The sequence below is a fragment of the Myotis yumanensis genome, unplaced genomic scaffold, assembly GCF_028538775.1.
Source record: "Myotis yumanensis isolate MYYU_CA2020_CCGP unplaced genomic scaffold, mMyoYum1.0.hap1 SCAF_2, whole genome shotgun sequence".
Classification (NCBI taxonomy): Eukaryota; Metazoa; Chordata; class Mammalia; order Chiroptera; family Vespertilionidae; genus Myotis; species Myotis yumanensis.
In genome coordinates, this window is record NW_027223753.1 from 87,972,330 (window position 1) to 87,996,847 (window position 24,518).

Sequence of the window (24,518 nt, forward strand, 5' to 3'; positions counted from 1 at the left end):
TACATTTATTCATGCTTTCGTAGTTCTTCAGGGCCGGCATCTTGTATACCCACAGAGCATTAATTCCTATACGTGTTCTATCTTTGCGGACTCCTGCAAACAGCTAGATCGTCTTGGCGGGAATTAACATTCAGCAAGGAAAGAGGAAAGTATTCTGTGTGTGGTACAAGATTCATATCTACCTTCCATTTCATACTATGTTTTAATTTAGTACCTTGACTGCTTGTCCTCAAATATTTCTGGCTGCCTTCTGATAAATATCTAGCTCTCATAATTTTATGTTTCAGGACAAGAGTTCCAGCAAGCAGAAAATAATAAACATCAAATACTAACCAATTGTTTTTTACTAATGTTCAGAAAGCTATCATCCAAAATGTAAATTTCACTGTGTTACTTCAGGCTTCATCTCAATATATAACAGTTTTTATAAAGTTCTACACATAACCCAAGACATATGTAGAAATAATAATAAAATTTAAATCAATAATTTTTTCCTGAAGGCAGCACCTTTAGCCTAGGTTACGTAGTAGAACCCAAACCAGCAAATACTATAACGTAGGTACCTGGTACACAGATTACCTACCATGTACGAGGCACTGCTCTAAATGCTTTGCCTATGTTAACTTGGGTCACCTTGATGACAACCCTATGAGGTGAGTAGTTGTATTACTAACTTCATTTTATAAATTAGGGAAGTGGAGGTTATGTAAATTCCTCAAGGTCACACAGCTAATTTGAAACCCCAACAATCTAAGAGTCTGGATTTTTAACCACTTCGCAAAACTGTCTCACCAAAAAGTGGACATCCTTTGTATATTCCAATAAATAATTAATTCTAAAATTACATTTGGATGTGCATAAATGTGTGTGTTGTTCTTGGGAATTCTACACCTTCATCTTCGTTTCTTCATCTACACCTCCTACTTCGTTTCTCCTGCATTATCAATCATTTCCTTTTTTAAGGGAAAGTTCCCATTAGCATATAGTTGTGCTTCAGGCTTTAGTGTCTTCTGGCTTTAGCCTCATTCTGCTTGACCCAACCTAGCCTGGTAGCTATCCTTGCCTCTTCATGGCAAACTTCTCTAGGGAGCTGTGTTTGCTGTCTTTACTTGCTCACCTCACTCTTCAGCCTCTTGTGATTCAGCCTCCTTCTGCACCACTCCACAGAACAGCCGTGCCAAACCCAGAGGCCACTTTCATGTCTTCATTTTGATCAACCTTTTGGCAAACAAGACACAATTAACCATTCCTTCCTTCTTAAAAACACCGCCTTTATGGCTTCCAGGACAGCACTCTGCCCTCCCTCCTACCCCTACCTACCTGGGTTTTCCTTGGCTGGCTCTCTTGTACCAGCTCTGAGATGCTGAGGTTCTTCAGAATGTGGCGCCAGCCTCATTTTGCTGCCTCTCCCCCATGGCCACATAGTCAAATCAGTACTCCACATATCCAAACCATCTCTTTGCTATGTTTACATTTTCATTTCCTCTTTTTACTCCAGATGTAAATGTCCAACTGTTCCCTGACTTCTTGATTTTGTCTTATAGACATCTTAGATTTAATACATACGAAATGGAACTTTTAATCTTCCCATACCACACACACACACACAGAAAACAAACAAATAAACAAACAAGGGATACCTACATTTCCATATGCTTAAGCCAGAAATGTAGGTATCCTATCCAAAGTCCCTGCTCTTTCCATCTCATTTGCCAGATATTGGTGTAAGGACAATATGTTACCCAGTTCTGGCCACCAAGAGTGAGGGAAAGATTTTCAGTATCTAAAAAGATGCCGAGGAGGAAATGCCAATTGTATTCAATATCAAGTTATAAGAAAACAATGAGTTTTTACCAATACTCTATTCCAACTCCCTCATATACAAATCTGTTAATTAAGCACATATAGTCATTGAATATCCCCTATACAGCAAGCACTGTATCAGACGGTGAGGATTAAACATATGACATGGTCATTGGTTTCTAAGAGCTCACAGCCCAGTAAAAGAGTAGGGTGGTGGGGAGAAGCACAAAACTGCAAACACACTGTGATTACTGTGCTAATAGAAGCAAACAGAAGTGAGTATAAGAGTTGCAGTGCCTCAAGAGGGAGAACTGTTAATCTACTTACCAAACAGGAGAATGGTGAAGGATTTTTAAGATGCTACTTCTCACAGTCATAGAACTTGAGAGTGGCAGAACCTTGGTTCAAATTCAGATCTTTAGATTTCTAGGTAGTATTTATTTTGCTACACTGTCCCCTCACAATTTGATCAAAGATCATCAATATGTGCTCGCTTCGGCAGCACATATACTAAAATTGGAACGATACAAAGAATATTAGCATGGCCCCTGCGCAAGAATGACACGCAAATTCGTGAAGCATTCCATATTTTAAATAAATAAATAAATAAATAAATAAAAAGATCATCAATACTATAGCTATTGTATATATGTACAGGAATGAGATTTACTTTCAAGCATGCCTTGCTAAAAATTGCTTACTTCACAGAATGAATAAAGGCCTTTTAAACAGCTCTACCAAAAGCATTCAACACTCATGAACATGCACAGTATGATATACATATGCATGTATATGTAGTTTAACATAGAAGTTAATAGATATGCGCAGCTAGTGATAAGTGTTATCTCAAAACAAGTCCAATTCACTTTATTTACAATCACTTTGGTGCTGAAAAGCTTATAAACTAACCAACTGTCAGACTATGTTGTTACAAAACTCTTATCCCAGCAGGGTACTTAGATTGGAAGCAAGAATGAATGTTTTCATTATTGCCATCTCTCTTATTTAACAGAATGTGTTTCAGAGGGATCACTTTGCTTAAAGCAGGTAATTCAATACAAAACTGAGTTGGCTACTTAAATTGTCCAAATAGCCTATCCTCTCCAAATGTGTGCAAAGCAATAAAAACCTCCCATGTTACTTGTGATAAGAGGTAAAGTACTCCAGCATGCCAAATGTCAATTCCCAACAGATAGCCAAAGAAAAAATTTAGCATTGTAATAGATAATCCTTACTCTTTCCAGTAACTGAAAATACTGAGGGAATACATTGCTTTTAAATGGATAGCAACACTCTACTCAGTCTTAGAACCAATAGCAATAATAATGGATAATAATTAGTGAATAATGCCACCCACACCACATTAATGAGAAGATGCAGCTTGTGTACAACTTTTGGTATTTTCAAAGCTCTTATCAAGAATGATTGTTAATATAAGAGGAAAATGCCATTTATAAAAAACAGAGTGGCCTTTAAGATCCTGGGCCCATTATTTTTTAAAGTGATGTGCAGGACGTCTCCCCAGAGTCAGGTATTCACAGAGGTTATGCTCAGCAGCACACCCTTAGAAATAGAGCTGGTAGCTAATGTTTAAGTGTATTGTGACACCAGATATGCTCATTCCCCAGTCCCTCTGCTCTTTATGCTTCCACAGATGTGAATGGAACTTCTGCTTTCTAATAAGCCTGAAAATACCATTTTATTCCATTACTTTGAACAAACATAAGACAAAAAATGGGAGGAAAAAAGGTAAGAAAGAACACCGTCTTCTTTATCAAAGCATGTTAAAACAGAATAAACCAAATGCTACAATTTTTCTCCAAGCTATGTTGGTCTTCAGCCTCCCCCCGCCCCTCCTGATTAATCTAATAGAATATTGCTACAAGATATCTTAAGTAATTTTCTTTTTCCATGTTACCTCTATCACAGATCATTTTAAATGTAAATGAATAAAAAATAGCCATTCTATTTCTAGAAGAATTTACTTTGCTGTTAAGACCTAAGTGACATTAAAATAATCACATACAGCCCAGCTGGCATGGCTCAGCGATTGAGCATCAAACCAGAAACCAAGAGGTCACCGGTTCGATTCTGGTCAGGGCATATGCCCAGGTTGCAGGCTCAGTCCTTAGCAGGGGTTATGCAGGAGGCAGCTGATTGATGATTCTCTCTCATCATTGATGTTTCTATCTCTCCTTCCCTCTTCCTTCCTCTCTAAAATCAATAAAAAAAAATTTTTCAACAATAATTATTTTTTCCCTTTATTTTTATTTTTAAAACAATAATTATTATGATAATCATATACAATATAAACAAAAGAATCCTATATAATAAAAGGGTAATATGCAAATTGACCTTAACTGCAGAACGACTGGGAATGGCTGGTCACTATGACACACACTGACCACCAGGGGGCAGATGCTTAATGCAGGAGCTGTCCCCTGGTGGCCAGTGCGCTCCCACAGGGGGAGCTCTGCTCAGCCACAAGCCAGGCTGATGGCTGCCAGCACAGTGGTGGTGGCGGGAGCCTCTCCTGCCTCCTCAGCAGCACTAAGGATGTCCGACTGCAGTTTAGGTCTGCTCCCTGCTGGTGAGTGGACATCCCCCAAGGGCTGCCGGGCTGCCAGAGGGATGTCTGACTGCCAGCTTGGGCCCGATCCCTCAGGGAGCGGGCCTAAGGCAGCAGGTGGACATCCTCTGAGGTGTCCCAGACTTCAAGAGGGCATAGGCTGGGCTGAGGGACCCCCCCCCCCCAGTGCACAAATTTTTGTGCACCGGGCCTACTATATGCTTCCACATGTGTGTGTGTAAAACTTTTGGCCCAATCCCTGGCCTGCGGGGATTGGGCCAAAACTGGCAATCCAACATCCCCTGAGAGGTCCCAGATTGCAAAAGGGTGCAGGCCAGGTTAAGGGACCCCACCGGCACATGAATCCATGCACCGGGCCTCTAGTATGTAAATAAAATATATCATGATAACTTTCATACAATAAAGAAAACTATGGGGACTCAGCCATTACTAACACCAGTGACTCAAAAAAAGTGACCTAATACTTTTCTAGGGTTATTAATTATCATTATAGTTTTTTAGACTGCTTTTATGGCTCCTGGACTGTGAGTGGGCGCAGGCCAGGCTGAGGGACCTCCCCACCCCAAGTGCACAAATTTCGTGCACTGGGCCTCTAGTAGTAAAATAAAACAAGCAAATCGATTTTTTTAGTGGGCAAAATATTTGAGCAGATACTGATAGCCAGCAAGGAAGCAAGCTCTTCAGTCCAAAAACTGCAAGGAACTGGATTCTGCTAGCAACTTGAATGAGCTTGAAGAAAGATCCCAAGCTTCAGACAATAGTCCTTGCCAACATTTTGATTTCAGCCTTGAAAAATCCTGAGCAGAAATCCCAGCCAACCCAAACCTAGACATCTGATCTACAAAACTGTGAGCTGACACAAGGGTCTTGTTTCAAGCTGTTAAGTGTACAGTAATTTGTTTAGCTGTAATAGAGAACTAATATATATGGTAAAGCTATGATGAAAGAAGTATTGTAGAAATGTTAATATTCATCTCACAACAAGTTGTACAATGGGTTAAGTCAGGATTAGCAGATGTTGTTGGTGTCTTGGCTTCCCCATTCTAGTACGCAACCATAGCCCTGAGGGGGAAAAGCAGCCCCTGATAGCTGGGAGCTGCCCTGGCATTATCTACCTGGCCATGGTGTCCTGTTGAACATAAACAATTTCATGGAACACCACCTCAGACAAGACCACTCATGACCAGGATAGATCAGGACAAAAACAAGACCACTCAGTAATTGTGTCTGAAGTAAGACAGAAACAAGAACATTGTCGAAACTCCAAAAAATGGCCAAACATGCCCCTGTCTAGCTAATGGGAGTGACAGCTACTTCCTTACCAATTACAAGTTTATCTTCTCTTTGTTCCTCCTTCCTTATGAAGATAATAACCAGTCAGAGAGAACTGTTTCCTGGCAACAGACACATTTCTGTTGGATTTCTGGGAGAAGTGCCCACTTCCTGGAACCCTCCCCCAAATCACCTGACTGATGGCCCAAATTCTATAAGTCCTTTCTAATACTCCCTTTCTGAGATGCCTCCCAGGTCCCACCTAATATGCATTCTCCCTCATTGCAATAGTCAGTAGCAGAGTGTTTTCATCCTCAAGCACGTTACTGCTGGCCCTTGCTTGGAGAACACTGACAGTATCTTACTTACTCCCTGCTGAGTGCTTTCTCTTGGCTTTGCCTGTTGGCATGGGGAGGACTGAAGTGACCACTGAGGCGTTACAGACCTAAAGAAAAGTCCTCATCCAATAGGAAGGAGTTGGAAGAAAGTATCCAAGTTTCCTCACTTCTTGAGGAAAATAACTTGGAGCTGTGTATTATACTGTCCCTCAGCAGTCCCCAGCGGGAAGGAGGCTCAGTTGACCGAAGTGGTAACCTGCTTGATATCACAGCCTTTATTGGTTTCCTTCCCTCCGACAGCTCGCTCCCACTTCCCTACCAGTATTTCCAGGATCCACCTTGCAAACAAACAACTTTTATGCAAACCCTTGTCTTGGAACTGCTTCTGGGGAAACACAGCCTAACACAGTGGTAAGATTGGTGTCCAGATGTCCAGTCAAGGGCAAGTGTACTGTAGTAACAGAATAATGCCCCTTCCCCAGCATACTCATGTCCTAATCTTTGTGACCTGTGAATAAATTATGTCACATGGCAAAGGGGAATTAAGGTTGCAGATAGCATTAAGGCTGCTAATTAACTGACCTTAAAACGGGGAGATTATTCTGCATTATCTGGGTGGACTCAATGCAATCACAAGGAGGTAGAAGAGTCAGTGTCTGCGTGATCTGTCAGTGTGAGACAACTGACCTCTGCTGGCTTAGATGGTGGCAGGAGACCGTAACACCAGGAATGTGGGTAACCTCTAGCACAGGGGTGGGAACGTCCAGCCTGTGGGCCATATGAGGCCGGAGCAATCATTTGATCTGCCCTGCCAAGGCATCAGGGGTGAGTTAATTGTTTGACCAAAGACAGCAGGCTAATTTTTAAGGTGATAATTTTGTATGGCTCATGAATTATGTTATAAATATCCAACTAGCCCTTGGCAGAAAAGAGGTTTCCCACCCTGCTCTGGATGCTGGAAAAGACAAGAATATAAATTCTCCCCTATAGTCTCCAGGAAGAAATTCAGCCCTTTGACAGTTTGAATTTAGTCCAATGAGACTCATTTTGAACCTCCAGAGAAAAACCAAAAAAAAATTGTCTTTTAAGCCACTAAGTCTGTGGTAACATGTTACAACAACAACAGGAAGCTAATCCAGCCACCTGTACACAAGATGGACCCAACTGTACTAACAGTAAGTACAAGAGGAAGAAATAGAAGTAACAGATAATGAGAGTTTGATTGACAAAAATAAAGTGAGGGGAAATACTGTTTAGTGAAAGAAACTGAGGTCAGGTTTAGGATAATCTCAAGGTTATATTACTACATCCATGTCTAGTGAGCAACTTGAAATATGAAACTAAAGCATAGGTGGGTGGAGAACTGTACAGGAATAAACATAGAAAACATAATATGTGGCCTAAAGTTGAATGTATGCAAAAGATCAGGGATACAAAGATTGAAATATGTTTATTCTGAGGCCAGAGTAGGTCAAGAACAAGTGAGGAAGGAGAACTGAAGGTACAGTATTATAGAAGTCAGTTTCAAAATGAAGCTGGTTGCAGCCATGAAATAAAGAACAGCCTTCAGAAAAGGTTATGTAGGTTGAACAGTTAGTACCATATACCCTTCAAGAATTGCACTACCATAGAGGACAGTAGGAGGAAGACGTTTACCTTGAGCAAAACAGGAGTTACTCAATGTTCCACTCACTTGCACCTACAGCCCTGGTAGCAGTCTCAATTACTACCCAACCCCAAGCTGGCCACAGATTTTAGCCTCCTTTAAATTCACCTGAAATAATTCACCTGCACAAAGGCATTAATGAGCAATGCAGATTTACCAAAGCTTCTCAGGAATCTGGAGTGGTAGAATTGCAACTTAGATACTTAATGGATAACTAATTAACTCCAATGAGATACCTGTGTTGTCCCTACAGCCTCTTCTAAGCCAACCTAACCTAATCATTCTCTTTTCTCTCTCCTTCCTCCATGCAGCTTTGATCCCTGCTCCTGGATTTTCTGTATTACTTTAAACTCCATTCCCCTCCAAATGTGCCATCAAAATTCATCAAAATGCTCTAGAACTGCACTGTCTAATGAGCTAGGCAATAGTGCCACGTGCTTTTGGGTACCTGCAATGTGGCTCCTCAGAACTGAATAGCACTGGAAGTTACCATTCACACTGGATTTTTAAAACTTTATGTAAAATAAATTGTAATTTATTATAATTAATATAATTATTTATATTATATAATATAAATTTATATATATAAATCTTTAATATAATTAATAAAGGTCAATGGTATTTCTAAAATAAAAAATAAATAAATAAATTGTAAAATAGCTCATTAATAACTTTTTTATTGCATTTTGACATGATAATCTTTTGTCTATATTGAGTTAAATAAAATATATGACTAAAATTCATTTTACTTGTTCCATTTCACCTTCTTAATGTAGCTAGCAGGAATTTTTAAACTGCATATGTAGTGTACATTATATTCCTATTGACAGCATAGTTCTAAGAAGTGAAAGGAACTTCGTGTTAAGAAGACTAATACTGAGTAGCATTCCACTGTATACATGCACCACATTCTTTATCCAGTCATCTATTGAAGGACACTTCAGTTGTTTCCATGTGTTGGCCACCGTGAATAATGCTGCAATGAACATAGGGGTGTTTATATCTTTGTGAATAAATGTTTTCAAATTTTGGGGGTAGATAGCCATAAGAAAAAAATTAAATACTGCCATTTGCGACAAAAGGAGACCAATACTCCATAGAAAGCATTTTAGTAATAATTTTCCAAGAGACTTACCAAATTCCTTCTTACAAACAAACAAACAAAAAGATTCTCAAAGAGATTCTCAAACCAGATGCTAAATGGCTTAAATACTTCTCCCTGTCATTACAAATGCTACCTCTTTTGTAGAATTTTCCGGACACAAATTATAGTGCTGGGAAAGAAAGAGAGTGGGGGCTGGTGTCCAAGTGGCCCAGCTCTGTGAATCTCTGTGCATTTGGGAGAGAGCAGAGCAGAGACTGTAGCCTGGAAGTCAACCAGTCTACAAGGGAGTTGAATCTATAGCCACAGCCCCATTAGCACTGTCTACCGCTCCCATCACATCCTGTAGCTAATTATCTTATCATTAACACCAATCACATTATAATTACTTGTGTAAATAATTGTCTCCACCACAAGAGTGTGAGCTTGGTGAGGGCAAGATCCATATCTGCCTTATTCATTGACATCTCCTCAGTGCCCAGTAGCAGGTATAGCAAGTGAAAATTGAATTAATTAGATTTTCTGTTCACTTCATCCTAACCCACATATCTACCAATGAACTGCCTAACTTGAAAATGCTGTCTAAGTTATTTTTTATGACAGAAATAGAAAGAGGCAGCTGGTGATAATAATATGTAAATGAAATGAATGAAGTGTAATGATAGTAAATCATATTAATAAAAATAATAGCTAACATTTACCGAAGGCTCATCAGATGATAAGCATTGTGCTAACCATTTAATCCTTTTTCACTGAACCATCACAACAACCAGCCAGTTCAGTACTGTTATCATCCCCATTTTACACACAGGGAGGCTGAGACTTAGAAGATTGAAGTAATTTGCTCAAAGACATCCAACAAGGAAGTAGTGGTGTAAGGATTTAAATTTAGTCTTACTCTAGAACCTAACTCTTATTACTATGAAAGATGATTGCCCAGGACATAAGAATGTGAGAAACATGGAAAAGGCATCCAAAAGTGTCCGCCTACTGGAAGGCAGGAGCATTTATGCATAGGTGCCCATCCCCCACTGGTGGATCACTGCCTGGAGATGTTCACTTCTCCAAACCATCTAAGCAGCAGCTGTGTGTGCGCGCGCACGCGCGCACGCGCGCGCGCGTGTGTGTGTGTGTGCGCGCGCAAGTACATGCATGTGTATGAGAGATGGGGTGCAATGAGCTCTTCAGGCTTCTGCAGCATCACTAAAGCAGAAAACAAAAACACATAATGCAAGCTTGAGACAATACACTGCAGCAGGAAGTGACTGGGTGAGATTGAGAAGATTCAGTCTCTAAAGAGGATTTAATATCCAAGGTTTAATAGAATAAGCTAGAGATCTGACTGCTGCCACCTGTCCTGAGGCTGTAGTTGATAGCTACCTTCTCATTCATCCACCATCCATTATATATTTATCCCACCCTTGGTCAGCACTACAACTGATTGATAGCCTATTGGGGTGACTAAGACAATGGCCTTGTTAGGCCATTGTTGCTGCAAATGCCTTTTCACCAATTCGAGCATGGAAACACCAAGAGACACTCCAGTGAATCCACTAGCTTTGTAGACATACATTCCCCTTGTCCCCACTAGGTGGAGCAGCATTCATAATACTCAGGGTCTACTATGAAGCAGGTCCTGCTAAGTACCCAGGTTTCTTCTCCATCTTCTTGGCCACTAGTGTGAGGCATCTAAATGATCAAGTGGTACATATATTCATTGACTTCTATTATAGTCCATAGTAGAAGAGTTTTTTCCAAGATTTTCTCTAATTAGTAGAGAAATGAGAAGCACAAATTCTGCAATTGAGTCACTGGGAAGCATTGTGAGAGAGATCAATATTATTTCCACTTCTTGGCTCCCAAATTCATGTATTCTAGTTATTGGAAGCACAAGACCATATCTGTCAGCCTAGGTTTCTTTGCCTATAAATATTCAGACAATGACCTCTCAACCCTATTGGTGTATTGCTCCTGAGGAGACTTAATGTTCCCTAGACCATGCCATTGTCCTATTAGGCCAGCTGCCTCCAGATGATGCAATGTATAGTAGGACCAGTAGATCCCATGATCATGTGTCCATTGTCACACATCCTTTACCATAAAGTGGGTCTCAGTCAGAGGCAATATGTCAAAAAGTAAGTATTTGGAAGTTTATCAGACTGAAGTGCTGGCAGAGGCATTATGAACAGGACAGAGTCATATCAAGAGTGGTGTCAATTACACAAAGACAAATCACTGCTCTCTCCAGGAAAAAAAAGGGCTTTTATGTAATCAAGCAAGTGGCTTGCTCCTCCTTTTTTTGGATTTACCATCAATCTTTGCTGCTGACAGGCTGGAATTCTAAGAGGCAGTAGTTGCACCAGCTTTAGTAAGCAGGAGCGTTAGCTGCTTGGCCAGGCATATGCCCCTCCTTAACCTCATGGTTTTTCCATATAAGAGCATATCAGGCAAGCACTGAAGCTGCTGAGAACAAAGGCTAACACACATTGGACAAGTCATCCTGTCTACTTGCTTACTGAGTGCCTCCCCTGCAGTAGGGCTTTACATAGGGCATAAAATGAGACACAAAGATTCAGGACCTTGTGCCCACTCCTTAGGTATATCCACATGCCTCTTCCCCAGAACTCCTTGTATCCAATCTGCCAATTTTATACCTACTTGTCCCCTGACCAAAGATAGACACTATTCAGGAAGGAGAGGTGAGGCCATTTCTCAGTCTATACTAAGTGAATATCAAGTGTCCACAGTTCTGTGCACTGGGGGCATTTCTCCCTAATGTCTTTTTAGAACCACCCCTGAATGGGGCAGCAGTAGAGCAGTAATTCATTTTCAGCGCACACCAAGGTATTCAACAACTGATCTTTGAATAAAGGTCCATGTTGTAGTGGTTGTTGTTTTCTCTTTCATTAATTAGTCACAGGGAAGGCCCTCCTGAGGCCATAGGTGTGACCTGAGGGAGAGGCATTGGTGCAATACAAGTAGGTAATATGAGAGTCTAGCCCACTCTCTCACCTAATCTATTTTGCCGTCTAAACTTGCTCAGGCCTAGTCCTTAATGCACCATTTTCCTCTTACAGCAGATTGCTGCTGCACCTGTCTGTCTTTGTGACTCAATGGATCTGAATTTCACAACAGCTAGATCATGATGAGCACCTGCAATTTCATAACCACTGGATGTCCAATGGTCAGCACCCAGTCTCTAGTAGACCCCAGAAGCATCACAGGAGCTTAAAGTTGAGCAGTTCTCAGCTACAAAAAGTGGAAGCCGGTCTTCTAATCTGCCAGTATTCACTGTAATTCTTCTATTGGGGTGTCCAGAGTTCCATTCAACAATATCCACCACAGATTCCTCGACCCATTGAATCTACTGGGTCACACAAATCCAGTGGCAGAGTAAGCTGACAATCCAGTACAGCCTAAATCTTGCTCTGGGCCCCACTGTGCTGAAAGTTAAGTCACCTAATGAATGGAATGAAGCAGTGTGGTATATGTGGCTCCGAAATTAAGGGCCATCAAGTGCTGGATCTCTCTTTTTTGCAATAGGAGCTACAAAGTGCAGTAGCTTTTCCTTCACTAAAGGATGTAACCAATGCTTCTGTGCCCACATGACATCCTTTCAGTAAATCTATGATTTAAGCCATAGTCTGGAGAACTGTTTTGTGGACACTCTGATCCACTTTTTACTGATAGTGTTTCAGCTCAAGCAGGCACTGCAAGTCTTTCTGCTTCCTGTCTTATGGTCTTCTTTGATACTACAGATGTCCTTTAGAAAGTACATTCAGGAAGTTTGAGTAACAGGCGCTGTGGAGAAATGTTTCAAACTCTAGTCCTTCAGGCTTTCAGTTCCTGAGGGTTTTACATAGGGCATATGTAATGAGCAGCTTCCTCCATATGAACCCTAATATGCCTTTGGGTTTTCTCTCTCTCCCTCTCCTTTTTGTTTACCTTCTGCTTCCTGGATGACTTTCCAAACAAACTACCTGCACACAACTTCTTGCCTCAAATTCTCATTTCAGGTAAAACCAAAAGAGGATGCCACAGACTCTCTCAAATCATTAGATGCCCCTAACTTTAGCAGGTTCTAAATCCTTATAGGTTTTATCTCTCCCTCTGTGGCACATGGGTATCTTTCTAGAGTATCCAGAACTTGTCTCTTTTTCTCTAGGTCAAATTAGTATGATGTCAATAATACAGAGGAGTTCATGACAAGAAAGAGTCCTACAGGACTCAATGTTAAAAGAGTAGGAAGATTGTCCTAGCCCTAGGAAAAAGACAGTGAATGCCTACTGAAGTCATTTTCACAAAGGATAAAATTGTTCTGCTTTTGTTCTGCTTTACCAAACATTTGCCAGCTCAACAACTACATAACATGTATGAAATGCTATTTTTATCTATTTTAGTAAAAATACAACAACTGGCACAATCACAGCTGCTATTGGAGCCACAACTTGTACAAAGTCTACCAACATACACCATTTTCCACCTAATTTTCCCAAGGGCTAAAAAGGTGAATTGAATGAGTATTTGATGGAGGTCATCATCTGTACATTTTTAAAGTCTTTGCTGGTAGTGCAATCTGCGTTTCTTCCTAGGATGCAAATGCTTCCAATGTACAGTCTTGGCCCAGGGAAAAGAGATGATTTCAGGAACTTCAACTTGGCCCTTCCTACCATAAGCACTTTTATCACAGATGAGAGAGGGCTCTATGAGTTGCTAAGCATGTCAATACCAATTATACCTCAGGGAATCCATAGACCTATTGGACATGTTATGAAACAGATTTGGGGCAGAACTCCTTTTATCACCTGGCCTCCATTTTGAATGCTTCATATCATTCAATATCCATTTAGTCCTTGTATCAAACAGCCCTTGAATCTGGTAATTCATGTTGCATACTAGTATGCTTGTCCATGGGTAAATGGCTTTTGGTACCTTAGGGGATATATTGGGAACTCATTGTAGATAACTCATGGTGGCATTGCAAGATTCTTCCTCAAAGGTCAGGGTATGAGGTTACTTTTGTTAAGGCAATTAGTGTCAGCCTTCTGCTCACTAGTTCTTTTGTTTGCTTTCATGGTTATTCAAGGCAAACAATATTCTTAAGATACACATCTGTCTCACCCTTAGGAACACTTTGATTATAAGCCTGTGAACCAAGGCAACATGGTTGCCACTCTGGCTTTGCTGTTATTTTGGTAATTACATCCACCTTGCTTCTATTGGCCAAATGACGTCACTGGGCTTCTGCTCCTCTAGAATTATATCACCCATGTTGTCCCTATTGGTTATTAGGGATCCTACATCCATGCATCTTCTACTTTAGCCTTGTTTTACAGAGGACACTAAGCTTCTCAGAGATGCCAACATCCTTCTCACCAGTGTATTCTGTGTTGCCTTATTGAAGGCAGCAGTGTCCACCAAGCCTTCCCAGGGAACATGGGCAGGTGTTGGGTTCTTTGTTCTCACATAACAAATTCATTCTAAAAGCACCATCTCCCTGGGGCTTCTGATTCCTTCTTCAATATTATCAAGGTCATTTCACTATCCCTGCTTCATTTACGGTAGGCTTTCTGCATTCAAGCTTCAAGGAACTGTCTCAGCAGGGCAATGGGACTAGCTATAGGTGTCCTCACCCCCAAGTGAGCCATAGAGATTGCTCCTATATCATTAAATCCTCCCTTTTCCAGCCTGATATTCTGTTCCCTTTTCCTCTCTCCCCAAGTCCAATGGATTCACTCCTGGATTCTGGCATGTGGTCTCATAGTTGTTGTTAGTTGTTACCAGCTAGATTTAGTGATACTTCTCGTGACACAGCTATTTCCTCCCCAAAGTGGGCTGCACTTCCCCACTCAGGCTATATTGAGAGCTGACCCTAATTTTTGGTCTGGAGACAATAATTGGAGGTTGGAGCAGACCTTGAGGACAATCATGATCTTGTCAGGCACCTGTCTCTGATGAAGCTTTTTCATGGTGTTCAGGTGAGGGAAAGTTGTTCTCCTGATCAAAGGGAAAGGATTGCTTCTATCATCCCAAGGGGCTCAAGGGGATTTAGAGGTTCATGGTTCCTAGTATTGCCCACACAGTTGTCCCCTTCCTAGAGCTCATGGTCCTTTTCTTTCCCTATCAGGGCCCTGACTTTAGCATAGAGATCTCCAAGGGTATACATTTAATCATCATTGCAGCCCTGCTACCCTTATAATTAAATCCTGAAGTGATGTTTAGCAGTCTTTCCTGAGGCTTCAAGAGATGAAGGTCTCTTTAAATTCTGATATGGAGGCTTTCTAGCCCCTGCATTGAGTCCTGAGTTGATAGCTGGCTGATCAGGAAAGTTTAAAAGAAAAAATAGCCAGCTAATTTCCTCATTCTTGTAAGTACCATTGCCCCTTTCCCATTCACATGTCAGAACTACCATGCAGATTGTTTCATGTTCATCTTCTGGCCACCACAGGTAAAAGCCTTAGCCAATCTTGATGCCATAGCACACCAGTAAGTATTCCTGCTGTCATCTGAGTGAGGAGTGACCTACTTCGAGACCGGGGAGGCTGCATTGAGGCTTTCTTCTTACATCAACTTTAGTGACATGGTTTTTCCACAAATGCAAACTTAAGACAATTACTTCAGTGAAATTAGATCATTTGGGTGGTGATCCTAGTGAGAAAAATGGGAAGAAAATATAAAAGATGTAAGAGTGTATTATTAAAGTTGTTGCTGTGGGCAACCAGCACTCAGTTTCACCAGGACCACTTCACAAGCCCACCAATGGCCTTACAAAATTGTCTTGCTAAGGAAAATTAGCCCTTGGAAGGCGAGGTGAATTTTCACAGATGAGCTATTAGCAGTTTTCCTGTTTAATTATGCTTTTAGAGATCAGCATATTAGCAATTCTATAGATTGGATTACTGCCTTGTTGAATGTCTTTGTTTATTTTGGTTGACTCTGCTTGGACTACCCTTTCTTCCCCTCTGTTCCCCATACCAAACCCTCAGCATCATTTAGGTTCTGCCTTCTAAAGGAAGCTTTCATAATCCACTCCAGTCAACATTTTACTACTTCTAATTTCCATTCTGCTGTCTTAACACTCATTTGGCACTTAGTCATAGTCATTCATGAAGTATTTACTGAGTGGAGGCTATGCCCCAAGCACTCTGTTCTTGATGATGGTAGTATAGCTGTGAATAAATGAGAGAAAATTCCTGTTCTGTGGAACAAAATTGCAGCAGCACAAAAGATGTGGGGGAGCCCTAGCTGGTTTGGCTCAGTGGATAGAGTGTTGGCCTTCGGACCAAAGGGTCCTAGGTTCCATTCCAGTCAAGGGCATGTATTTGGTTGCAGGTTCCTTGGGCCCTGACCCTGGTCGAGGCTCATGCAGGAGGTTACCAATTGATGTGTTTCTCTCACATCAATGTTTCTCTCTGTCTTTACCTCTCTCTTCCACTCTCCCTAAAAATCAATGAAAAGATATCCTCCAGTGAGGATTAACAACAACAAAAGGTGTTGGAGAGACTGGCAATAAATATACAGGAAGTGATCAAAACTGCTATGAAGACAAGTAAAGTGGGGTGAGGACACTTGCAGGGGTTAACTTTCCTAGAGAAGGAAGTCATGGAAGAACTGTCTGATCAGTTACCTTTGAGCACTGGCCCGAAGAAAATGAGGAAGTATGTGTTGTGGACATCGGGGAGGGCAGCATTCCATGCAGAAGGAACAGTAAGTCCTGAGCACTGATGCTTAATATGCTTGGAGAGGGTTGGATGGCTTTTGAAGAGTAGCTGTGGATGTGGTCGATCCACATCAAGTTCTTTCTTAGAAGCCACAATAAGGGTTTTGAACTTTAATCTGAGTAATACCATAAACCATAAAAGGTCTTTCAGCAGAAAAATGTATATTTGGTCACAGATTCTGAAAGGATCATTCCAGCTGCTGAATGGATTTGGATATAGAGAAATAAAGGGAAGTAGAAAGACCTGTTAGGTTACTGCAATCATGCATGCCTGAGTGGATGGTACCTTATGACACCTCTTGTAATGTAAATTGTTTTGTACCAACATTTACTTTTTTGTCATGTGTATCCATAACTCCTTGAGGGCAGGGAGCTCATACTTTTAAATGATGGATCGTGTATATGACCTATATACATGTCTATTTAATACAGCTCAATAAATTATTTAAATACCTAAGAGTAGTATTACATCCACATTATTTGGTAACAGTATGGGATCACTGAAAGCCTTTGTCACTTACTATTTCTTTAAGAAATTTTTATTCTCCAAACCTCAATTTCAATATTATAACATGCTTATAACACCTACCTAACCTAGTCTGTTTAGGTGGCAGGAATGACACCAGGCATTAGACCACCGGGATCAGACCAAACCTGGGTTCAGCAACCTCAGTACTCCAGTTCCGGTTAGGAAAGAATTCAGAGCCAAGACTCAACTATAAGAGAACATTTATTTATAAAATCACAGAGGTGGAAGAAGTAACTCGTAAATGAAATGAGCTTAGGAAACAAGTTATAGAAGCAGAGTTTGGGAATGAGGAAGCTAATGGTAACAAGCCTGGGGGTGGGGGGAGGGGAGGGAAAGACATGGATGGGCATGCTCCTAGAGGGAGAGCTCACTGGATCCTCCATCCTAAGGGTTTCAAGAGTGGAGATTTTAGGGGAGGTCCCAGGGGAAGATCTTAATAGAATAACCATCAGCTCTCCAAGTGTGTCCTTTCAGGGTCTAGGTCTCCACCGATTGATTGGTGGCACCAGGGCAGGGGGTCATTATCCAATGCAGGTCCTGAGGTCAACCTTGGTGTCCCTTGTCTGGTTTTGCTGCTTTTCTGGGACTAGAGCTGAATACAACTGAGGCCTAGATGTTATCCCTAGGGAGGAAAGGTCAGGGGGTCCAAACCAAATGACCAGCGATATGCTAGGGAAGGAAAGGTCACCCTGGCGGGGGAGGTCCTACCCAATAATTGTCCTTTGCTAGGCACCTGGGATTTTTGCCCTGGTGACCTTCTGAACCTGCCCTGGTGGCCTTCTGAATCTGGCCCATTGTCCTTGCTCTGCTCCTGTCTGTCTAATTGCCTACTACAAGTCAATAAGGATTGAATGAAAATGCCTGGCCACACCCACCACTTACAATGGAAGATATCTGTGTTACTTCAACAGAAACCAAACCCCCAATACAAAACACACATGCTCTTTCTGTATAATGCCTGTGAGATTTTAAAAGCTTTACATAACTGACTGGATTCTAACATATATCAATCCAATTCATTCCTTTCTAGTTATCCAAAGCATGCACTTAAAAATGTTCCAGCTCTGTCCTAGCAGTCTTTGCCTTCGGTATCATTTTAGTGTTAACTAAAAACAACTTATCACCTCTCCATCCCATCTTGGTTTTTCACATCATTACATCCCAGTAGTTGTGGATGTAGCCCTAAACCCGAGGTAGATGTTTAGGAGTTTGATAGATGGTCAAGCTATGGGATTTACATTCTGAGCCGTAAGGGACGCTGTCAAAGCTATGCTGGCAACACTTCTGTTGTGTTGCAAGGACCGGGTTGCGATAGCTCCAAGCTGAATTATAATGTCAGAGGCAACCCAAGTGTTACTTCAGTCCATTTACACCGGAAAGCAGGTGCAAGTCAGGTAAGAACAGGGAAGCAGAGAAAGGTACGTCGACTTTGCCTCATCTCATTAGGATCAAGTAGAGGAAAGAGGGAACCCCAAAGATTTCTAAATGCGCGTCATCTTTCTCCTCTTGGCCGCCTTCAGTGCAGGGCCATTGACTTGAGGTCTCCTCCCGCTTGGGCGCCCACGGGGCTGGAGAAGCCAGGGAGTCCCAGGCCCCTGCTAGCAGGAGGCTGCAGAAGCTGAGGCTTGCACCGAGGAACAAGCGGAGCACACTTGACCCCACTGGCGGTCGCCGCCCCTAGGCCATGTTTAGTGGGTAAAGAGCGCTGTCCTCGCACGGTAGGGCCCACCTCGGCTGTACGCTTCCCGCGCCCCGGAGGAGAAAGAGCATGCGCGAGAGGTAGCCCGGCGCGGCGGCCAGAGGCCAACCGGGAGGCGGGGCCGTGAGACTGCGCACGCGCGCCGAGACACATAGGCGGAAGTGGCGCGCGGGCGCCGGCACCGCGAGGACCTTTGCGTGGAGGCGGCAACCTGGCGGACAGGGCAAGATTAGTCCGAGAGGAGGAGAAGCCGGAGGTGATGGCGGCGGACGTGGGGAGGGGGAGACGCTCGTCTGGCTGGCGCCACCCAGTCTGGGGTCACCTGGAAGGCTCCGGAGGGGACGTGCCGCAGGGGCCTGTCGTCCTATTTGGGACCCGACCGCCCCGCCCCCCTGGCCCCCGAGAACCTCCCCTCATCCCTCAGGAACCTGCGGGGAGAGGCTCAGGCTGGCGTGTAGGGCGCGGGTCACTTTCTCCTGTGCAGACCGGAAACCCGCTGTCACGGTTTCTCGGGAGGAGCGCTGCTCTTGGCCCCATTCCGCCCTCCCTCCTGCCTGGTCCCTGGGTCGCCGGCCTGCTGCCACGCACAGGGGCCCCTGGAGAAAGACCGGTCCCCCGGGGTCCCAGCCTGCATCTTAGTTGGGAGCTTCTTCCGGGTTCCGCGCCAGGGAGGGTGCCCCCTGGCCTTTTGGTTTGCAGGGCAAGGTGATGGTTCCTGCAGGTTATTAAGTGCGGGTCTGCAGCCTCCCCTGGAAGCTACGCCGATCCTCCCGTCCCTGCAGCTCAGTTCTCTCCCCAACCGTTTTATTTTTCTTTTAAATGTGGAACGAAGGCCGGAAGATTTGGTGTGCTAAGAGGGCTTTGATTTTTTAGCGTTGGACATATTCAGGAGGATAGCAGATGTCGAGAATTGTTTGTTGGAAAAACTTTCTAAGTGAATTGAGGTAGTTTGTGACTTGGAAGAGAAAGAGATAGTAGCATTTGAAAATAATTTACATAAGTGTGTTTTATACTTAATATATATATGAAATATATGTGTATATATATATATATACACCCTAAGTTTAGCTTTATCGCTTGGAAAAGAAGAGTAACCTTCAAAAGGTACCACACGGTTTCTTAAACTTTGTATAATGAGGTGTGTACAAAGAATTGGATAGCATTTATTATTCTCTGTTTTATAATCATTCCCCATAGGTCATGATTAATATCTAGAATCCACTTAATCTAACTACAATAGTAAGATCCTTTTATTTGTAGTAATGAGTGTGACAAAATACAGAATCAAGCTTACTTCAGGTTACTTACACTGAAATGGCATAATTTCCTCATATTTTACCCTTTTGTTGTGGGAGACCTTTCAAAGGTTGGAAAAGACTGGATTAAGAAATTTACTGAAATACTTTTGACTGCAGTAGGTCATTGTAAATCAACATTATCACCAGTTACTTATAATTTTTTAAATTGACTATGTGCTAGAAATACTGCTTTTTTATTCGGTTTTAGCTGTTATTTGTGCCTTCAGGTAACTAAAATTAAATATCTGGGTTGTCTTTAGTAAGGCAGTGTGTTTTTTGTACTTAGTTTCAAGAGTTACTGTAAACTTATAAAGCAAAGCAAAATGTCGACCATTTAGTTTGAAATGTTAACCAGTGTTAACTTTATGCTTGATTTTTTTTTTTTCCTGCACCACAAGGACATTGGCCTAATTTCTTTAGATGTTGATTTGTAATGTCATTAATATCTGAAATGGAAAGGATATGACAAACATTTAAAATCACAATTATTGGGTTTCAGAGCTCACAGGGTCTTCCTTCATCAGTCACATGATCTGACCAATGATGTTCTGATTAATAAAACTGCATTCTAAATGCAAAGCTTTAAAAGGCAGGTTTTCTAATGCGGGTGCCTCAAGTAAGCAACAGAAGTGAATTTATCTTCATGTTCATTTTAGATGCTCTGTGGAAATTTTCAGTATGGATATTAATATTTTGGCACAAATGTCCAAGAAGTAACAGTGCTACAGGGATTTATGCGTGTCTGGTATAGGTCTGTGGCTCATAAGATTGCCAGTAGGTGAGTTGAAGTGACAAAGTATTAGAAAGAAGAAGAATACTATTGATATAGAATACTATGCAAAACAGAGTTTATTCTTATCTTATTAATCATTAATTATTGTATTATTTTTCCATACCATCAACTGTAGACCTACTTTAGCCCCACCATGTATAAATCCAAAGAAAATCGACAGTCATCTATGGAGCCTTCATGATATTTTTTTTTACATGCTAACAAAAAATTGTGTGTTTCTCAGCTTTTTGCAATCCCAAAGACTTTTTCCCAAAGACTTTTTTCTCTTGTTTTTAAACAGCTTTATTGAGGTATAATTGATATATATTTAAAAACAACCTGCACATTTAATATATACAATTTGATGAATTTGGATATATGCATATGCCTGTGATACTATCACCATAATCAAAGTAGTAAACATATCTATCACCTCCAAAAGTTTATTTCCCCTTCTGTGTGTTTATATGATTAAGAACGCTTGACGTGAGATCTACCCTTTTAACAAATGTTAAGTGCACAACATCTTGTTTTTAACTATAGGCACTATATTGTATAACAGATCTCTAGAATTTACTCATTTTGTTTAACTAAAACTTTACAACCATTGAACAACACCTCCCTAAAGACTTTTAAAATTATTTTCTCCAAAGAAAGAAAACTTTTTTTTTTTACCTAAGAGATGCTATTGCTAAAGTATATCCTCCTTTCTGTAGTTTCTGATAAATCTAGCTTTTTAAGTCACTTACAGTTGTTTGACTTTATTTTAAAATGTCATTAGCAAATATATTGTCTTAGTATATGAGAAGCATCAGTTGTTCTTTACTCTTCTGCAAATAAGAATTGACATTAATGTGAAGATGTCATGCGTAAACTGTCATGGGCTTTAAAAATTATATTCTACATATAAAAACATAAAGGTGTGTTTACTTCTTTGATGAAATAAATATGAGATTAGCTTTTGGAAATGAGAATGGTATATGTTTAATTTAATGACGTATTGGTCTTTATTAGGTGAAGATAAATTGGAGAGTCGACATGTTTTTGGTTGATTGGAAAATTGAATAGGGGAATTAATATATTAATATCCAGAGACTATGAGATTTATCTGTATAATTTTAAAGTGTGACTTGAAATATTATTTGGAGCATAGTACTTTATGATCCAAATGTTTTGCTTACATGGCCTATTTCCTTCTTTAGGACTTAGCTCAGCAAGCAAAAGAAAAACTGAACAAAGGAGAGGAAGCCAACAAAGATACCTTTGGAAAATCTGAATGTGGCAAAATAAGAACAATGGATCTCAAGTTCAACAACTCCAGGAAATATATTTCTATAACTGTCCCGTCCAAAACCCAAACAATGTCACCACATATCAAGTCAATAGATGACATTGTAGTGCTTGGCATAAATCTTAGCAGATTTAACAAACTTACTCAATTTTTCATATGCGTTGCTGGAGTTTTTGTATTTTACCTCATTTATGGATATTTACAGGTAAAAATTAGTTATTTGTTTATGGTAATTATAACAAGTATGGTCAATAAGAGCAATTAAGAGTTTTGTTCAAGATATTTTCCTTTATAAGTTACTGGTTTATTCACAAATTTGAAGTTTTCAGTATAGTAGTAGAAGAGGGCCTCTTAAAAGTAATTCTGCTTCAGCAGAGGTCACGGTTTCAGAATTCAATATTTTAAGAGGGAAAGAGAGCAAAGACATTCTTAAGAAATTAAAAGTATGAAAAAATTAAAATATTTAACAAAATATAGATAATGTAAGCATGTATTTGTTTTTAAAAGTGAATAATTCAAGTATTAATTGGTTTCTGGAACATAATTCTCCATTAAAATTTAATGATAGCACAAAAGCTGTATTCCAGTTCATTCTTCATTCTTGGACCTTAATAATAGCAGGTCAATTTTGAAAAAAAGCTTACATAGATGTTTTATATTTTTCCGAGGGTATCTCTTTGATTCTGTGATCATTGAATCCTTTTGTTTTTTTTGAAACACCTATTGTATTTTCATTCTTGTTAGTTTCTTTTTCTATTCTAACTTTGGCAGAACCTTATTTTTTTACCTGTGCCAAACATTTCTAACATTCCACAGTTTGTCTCACATTTGCATTGTGTTATGGCATAGGTGTATACATTTAACCAGCGGTAAATTCCTGACCTTCAAAGACTTGGGTTGGATGGGAGGATCTAGGCTAGTGTAAACAGAATTTTGAAATGGACTAATATTATTAATGGTCAGTTCATTAGTATTTTCAGCCATTACCAACTTTGCTTTTTATGCAACTCCCCAACATGAGAGAACCCTTTATAATTCAAGAAAAGGAGGGTGATGTGTTTTTTTCAAACACAGATATTTCTGGTATGCTGTAGTATTAATTACAGTGAGCTTAATCATTATACTCTGACATTGTCTTAAAGATAAAATATAAATAAAGGTGATTTGTGACTATTCCTTAGCTTATAAAAATGCTTTGAAGAGTATTAGTGTAAAACAAAAACATGAATTAAAATCTTAATTTTTATAATAACTGATTTTGCCACTACAAAATGCTATAAAAATTCAGATATCACAGTGAAGAACAATAAAAAATAGTAAATTTTATCAAATAAAAGCTAGAATTCTTGCTGAAAACATTTTTTTTTAAAAAAAATATCATTCTTACCAAATAACTTGGGAGCAAAGTTAGTCATTGCAAAGGAAAATGAATTAGAAATTTACTGTACAAATTTCATTATATATAAACGATCAGAGACTTTATAGCTAATGTGCAGTTTCTTTTAAAATTAGATAAATTGCTATAAATAGTTTGTAACACCATTATTGTGAAATTGGCATTGTTACTAAATGACACAATTGCATATCAAAATAGTTTAAAGAAAATGGTTGGAGTTTTGCACTGAAGTTAGCTATATATTTATATAATCTGAATGCCAAAATACTTAATAAAGCTATTTTCATGTTTTATAGTTCATAAACCAGAAAAATCCTAAATACTTTGCAGACTTACTTAACATGAAATCTAAATTTGAGGAATTATGCTGTATCCTAAATGTACAAAGTCTAGTTCAGAGTCTGTTTAGAAGCTATGTTTAGTTTTTCTTTGAAAGAAAATTTATACATAAATCTTATCTTTTTAAAATTTATTTAAAATACAGTTGAAACATATATTTGTGGGGGAAATCTGATATAGTAAAATAACTATTAGAACACCTCTTAATGACTTTTTAAGAATGTCTTTTAAAAAATTAATGCAAATAATACTTTATGGTACATCATTATGTTTAGGCAAAATAACCATTTCCTCACAAGAAGTTTTATATAATCTGTGGCACAAATATTCAAAAATTAACATTAAATTGATTTGAGCCCTAACTGGTTTGGCTCAGTGGATAGAGCGTCAGCCTGTGGACTCAAGGGTCCCAGGTTCGATTCCGGTCAAGGGCATATACCTTGGTTGCGGCCACATCCCCAGTAGGGGGTGTGCAAGAGGCATCTGATCGATGTTTCTCTCTCATCGATGTTTCTAACTCTCTATCCCTCTCCCTTCCTCTCTGTAAAAAAAATCAATAAAATATATTTAAATAAGTAAATAAATAAATAGATAAATTGATTTGAACTGATTATAGTTTTATAGAAAAACAGACCCGAGATAATAGACTTCTAATGAAATATGCTTTTTAAATAGTAAATGAGCTCTTGAATCAGGTACCTTC

At 40.1% G+C, this 24,518-nt stretch overlaps 1 protein-coding gene and 1 non-coding gene across 2 annotated transcripts in view; both read left to right on the forward strand.

The window, feature by feature from the left end:
* The first annotated feature begins 2,289 nt into the window (after positions 1–2,289).
* On the forward strand, positions 2,290–2,396 carry LOC139004517 (U6 spliceosomal RNA). Its single transcript, XR_011470397.1, has one exon. It is a non-coding gene; the product is annotated as a U6 spliceosomal RNA (small nuclear RNA).
* Positions 2,397–18,881: 16,485 nt separating this feature from the next.
* Positions 18,882–24,518, forward strand: part of SLC35B3 (solute carrier family 35 member B3) — a 28,868-nt gene continuing 23,231 nt past the window's right edge. The window contains exons 1-2 of the mRNA XM_070405759.1: positions 18,882–18,975; positions 21,992–22,285. Coding sequence (XP_070261860.1) covers positions 22,085–22,285 — 201 coding nt within the window. The 5' untranslated portion in view covers positions 18,882–18,975; positions 21,992–22,084. The remainder of the gene's footprint in view (positions 18,976–21,991; positions 22,286–24,518) is intronic.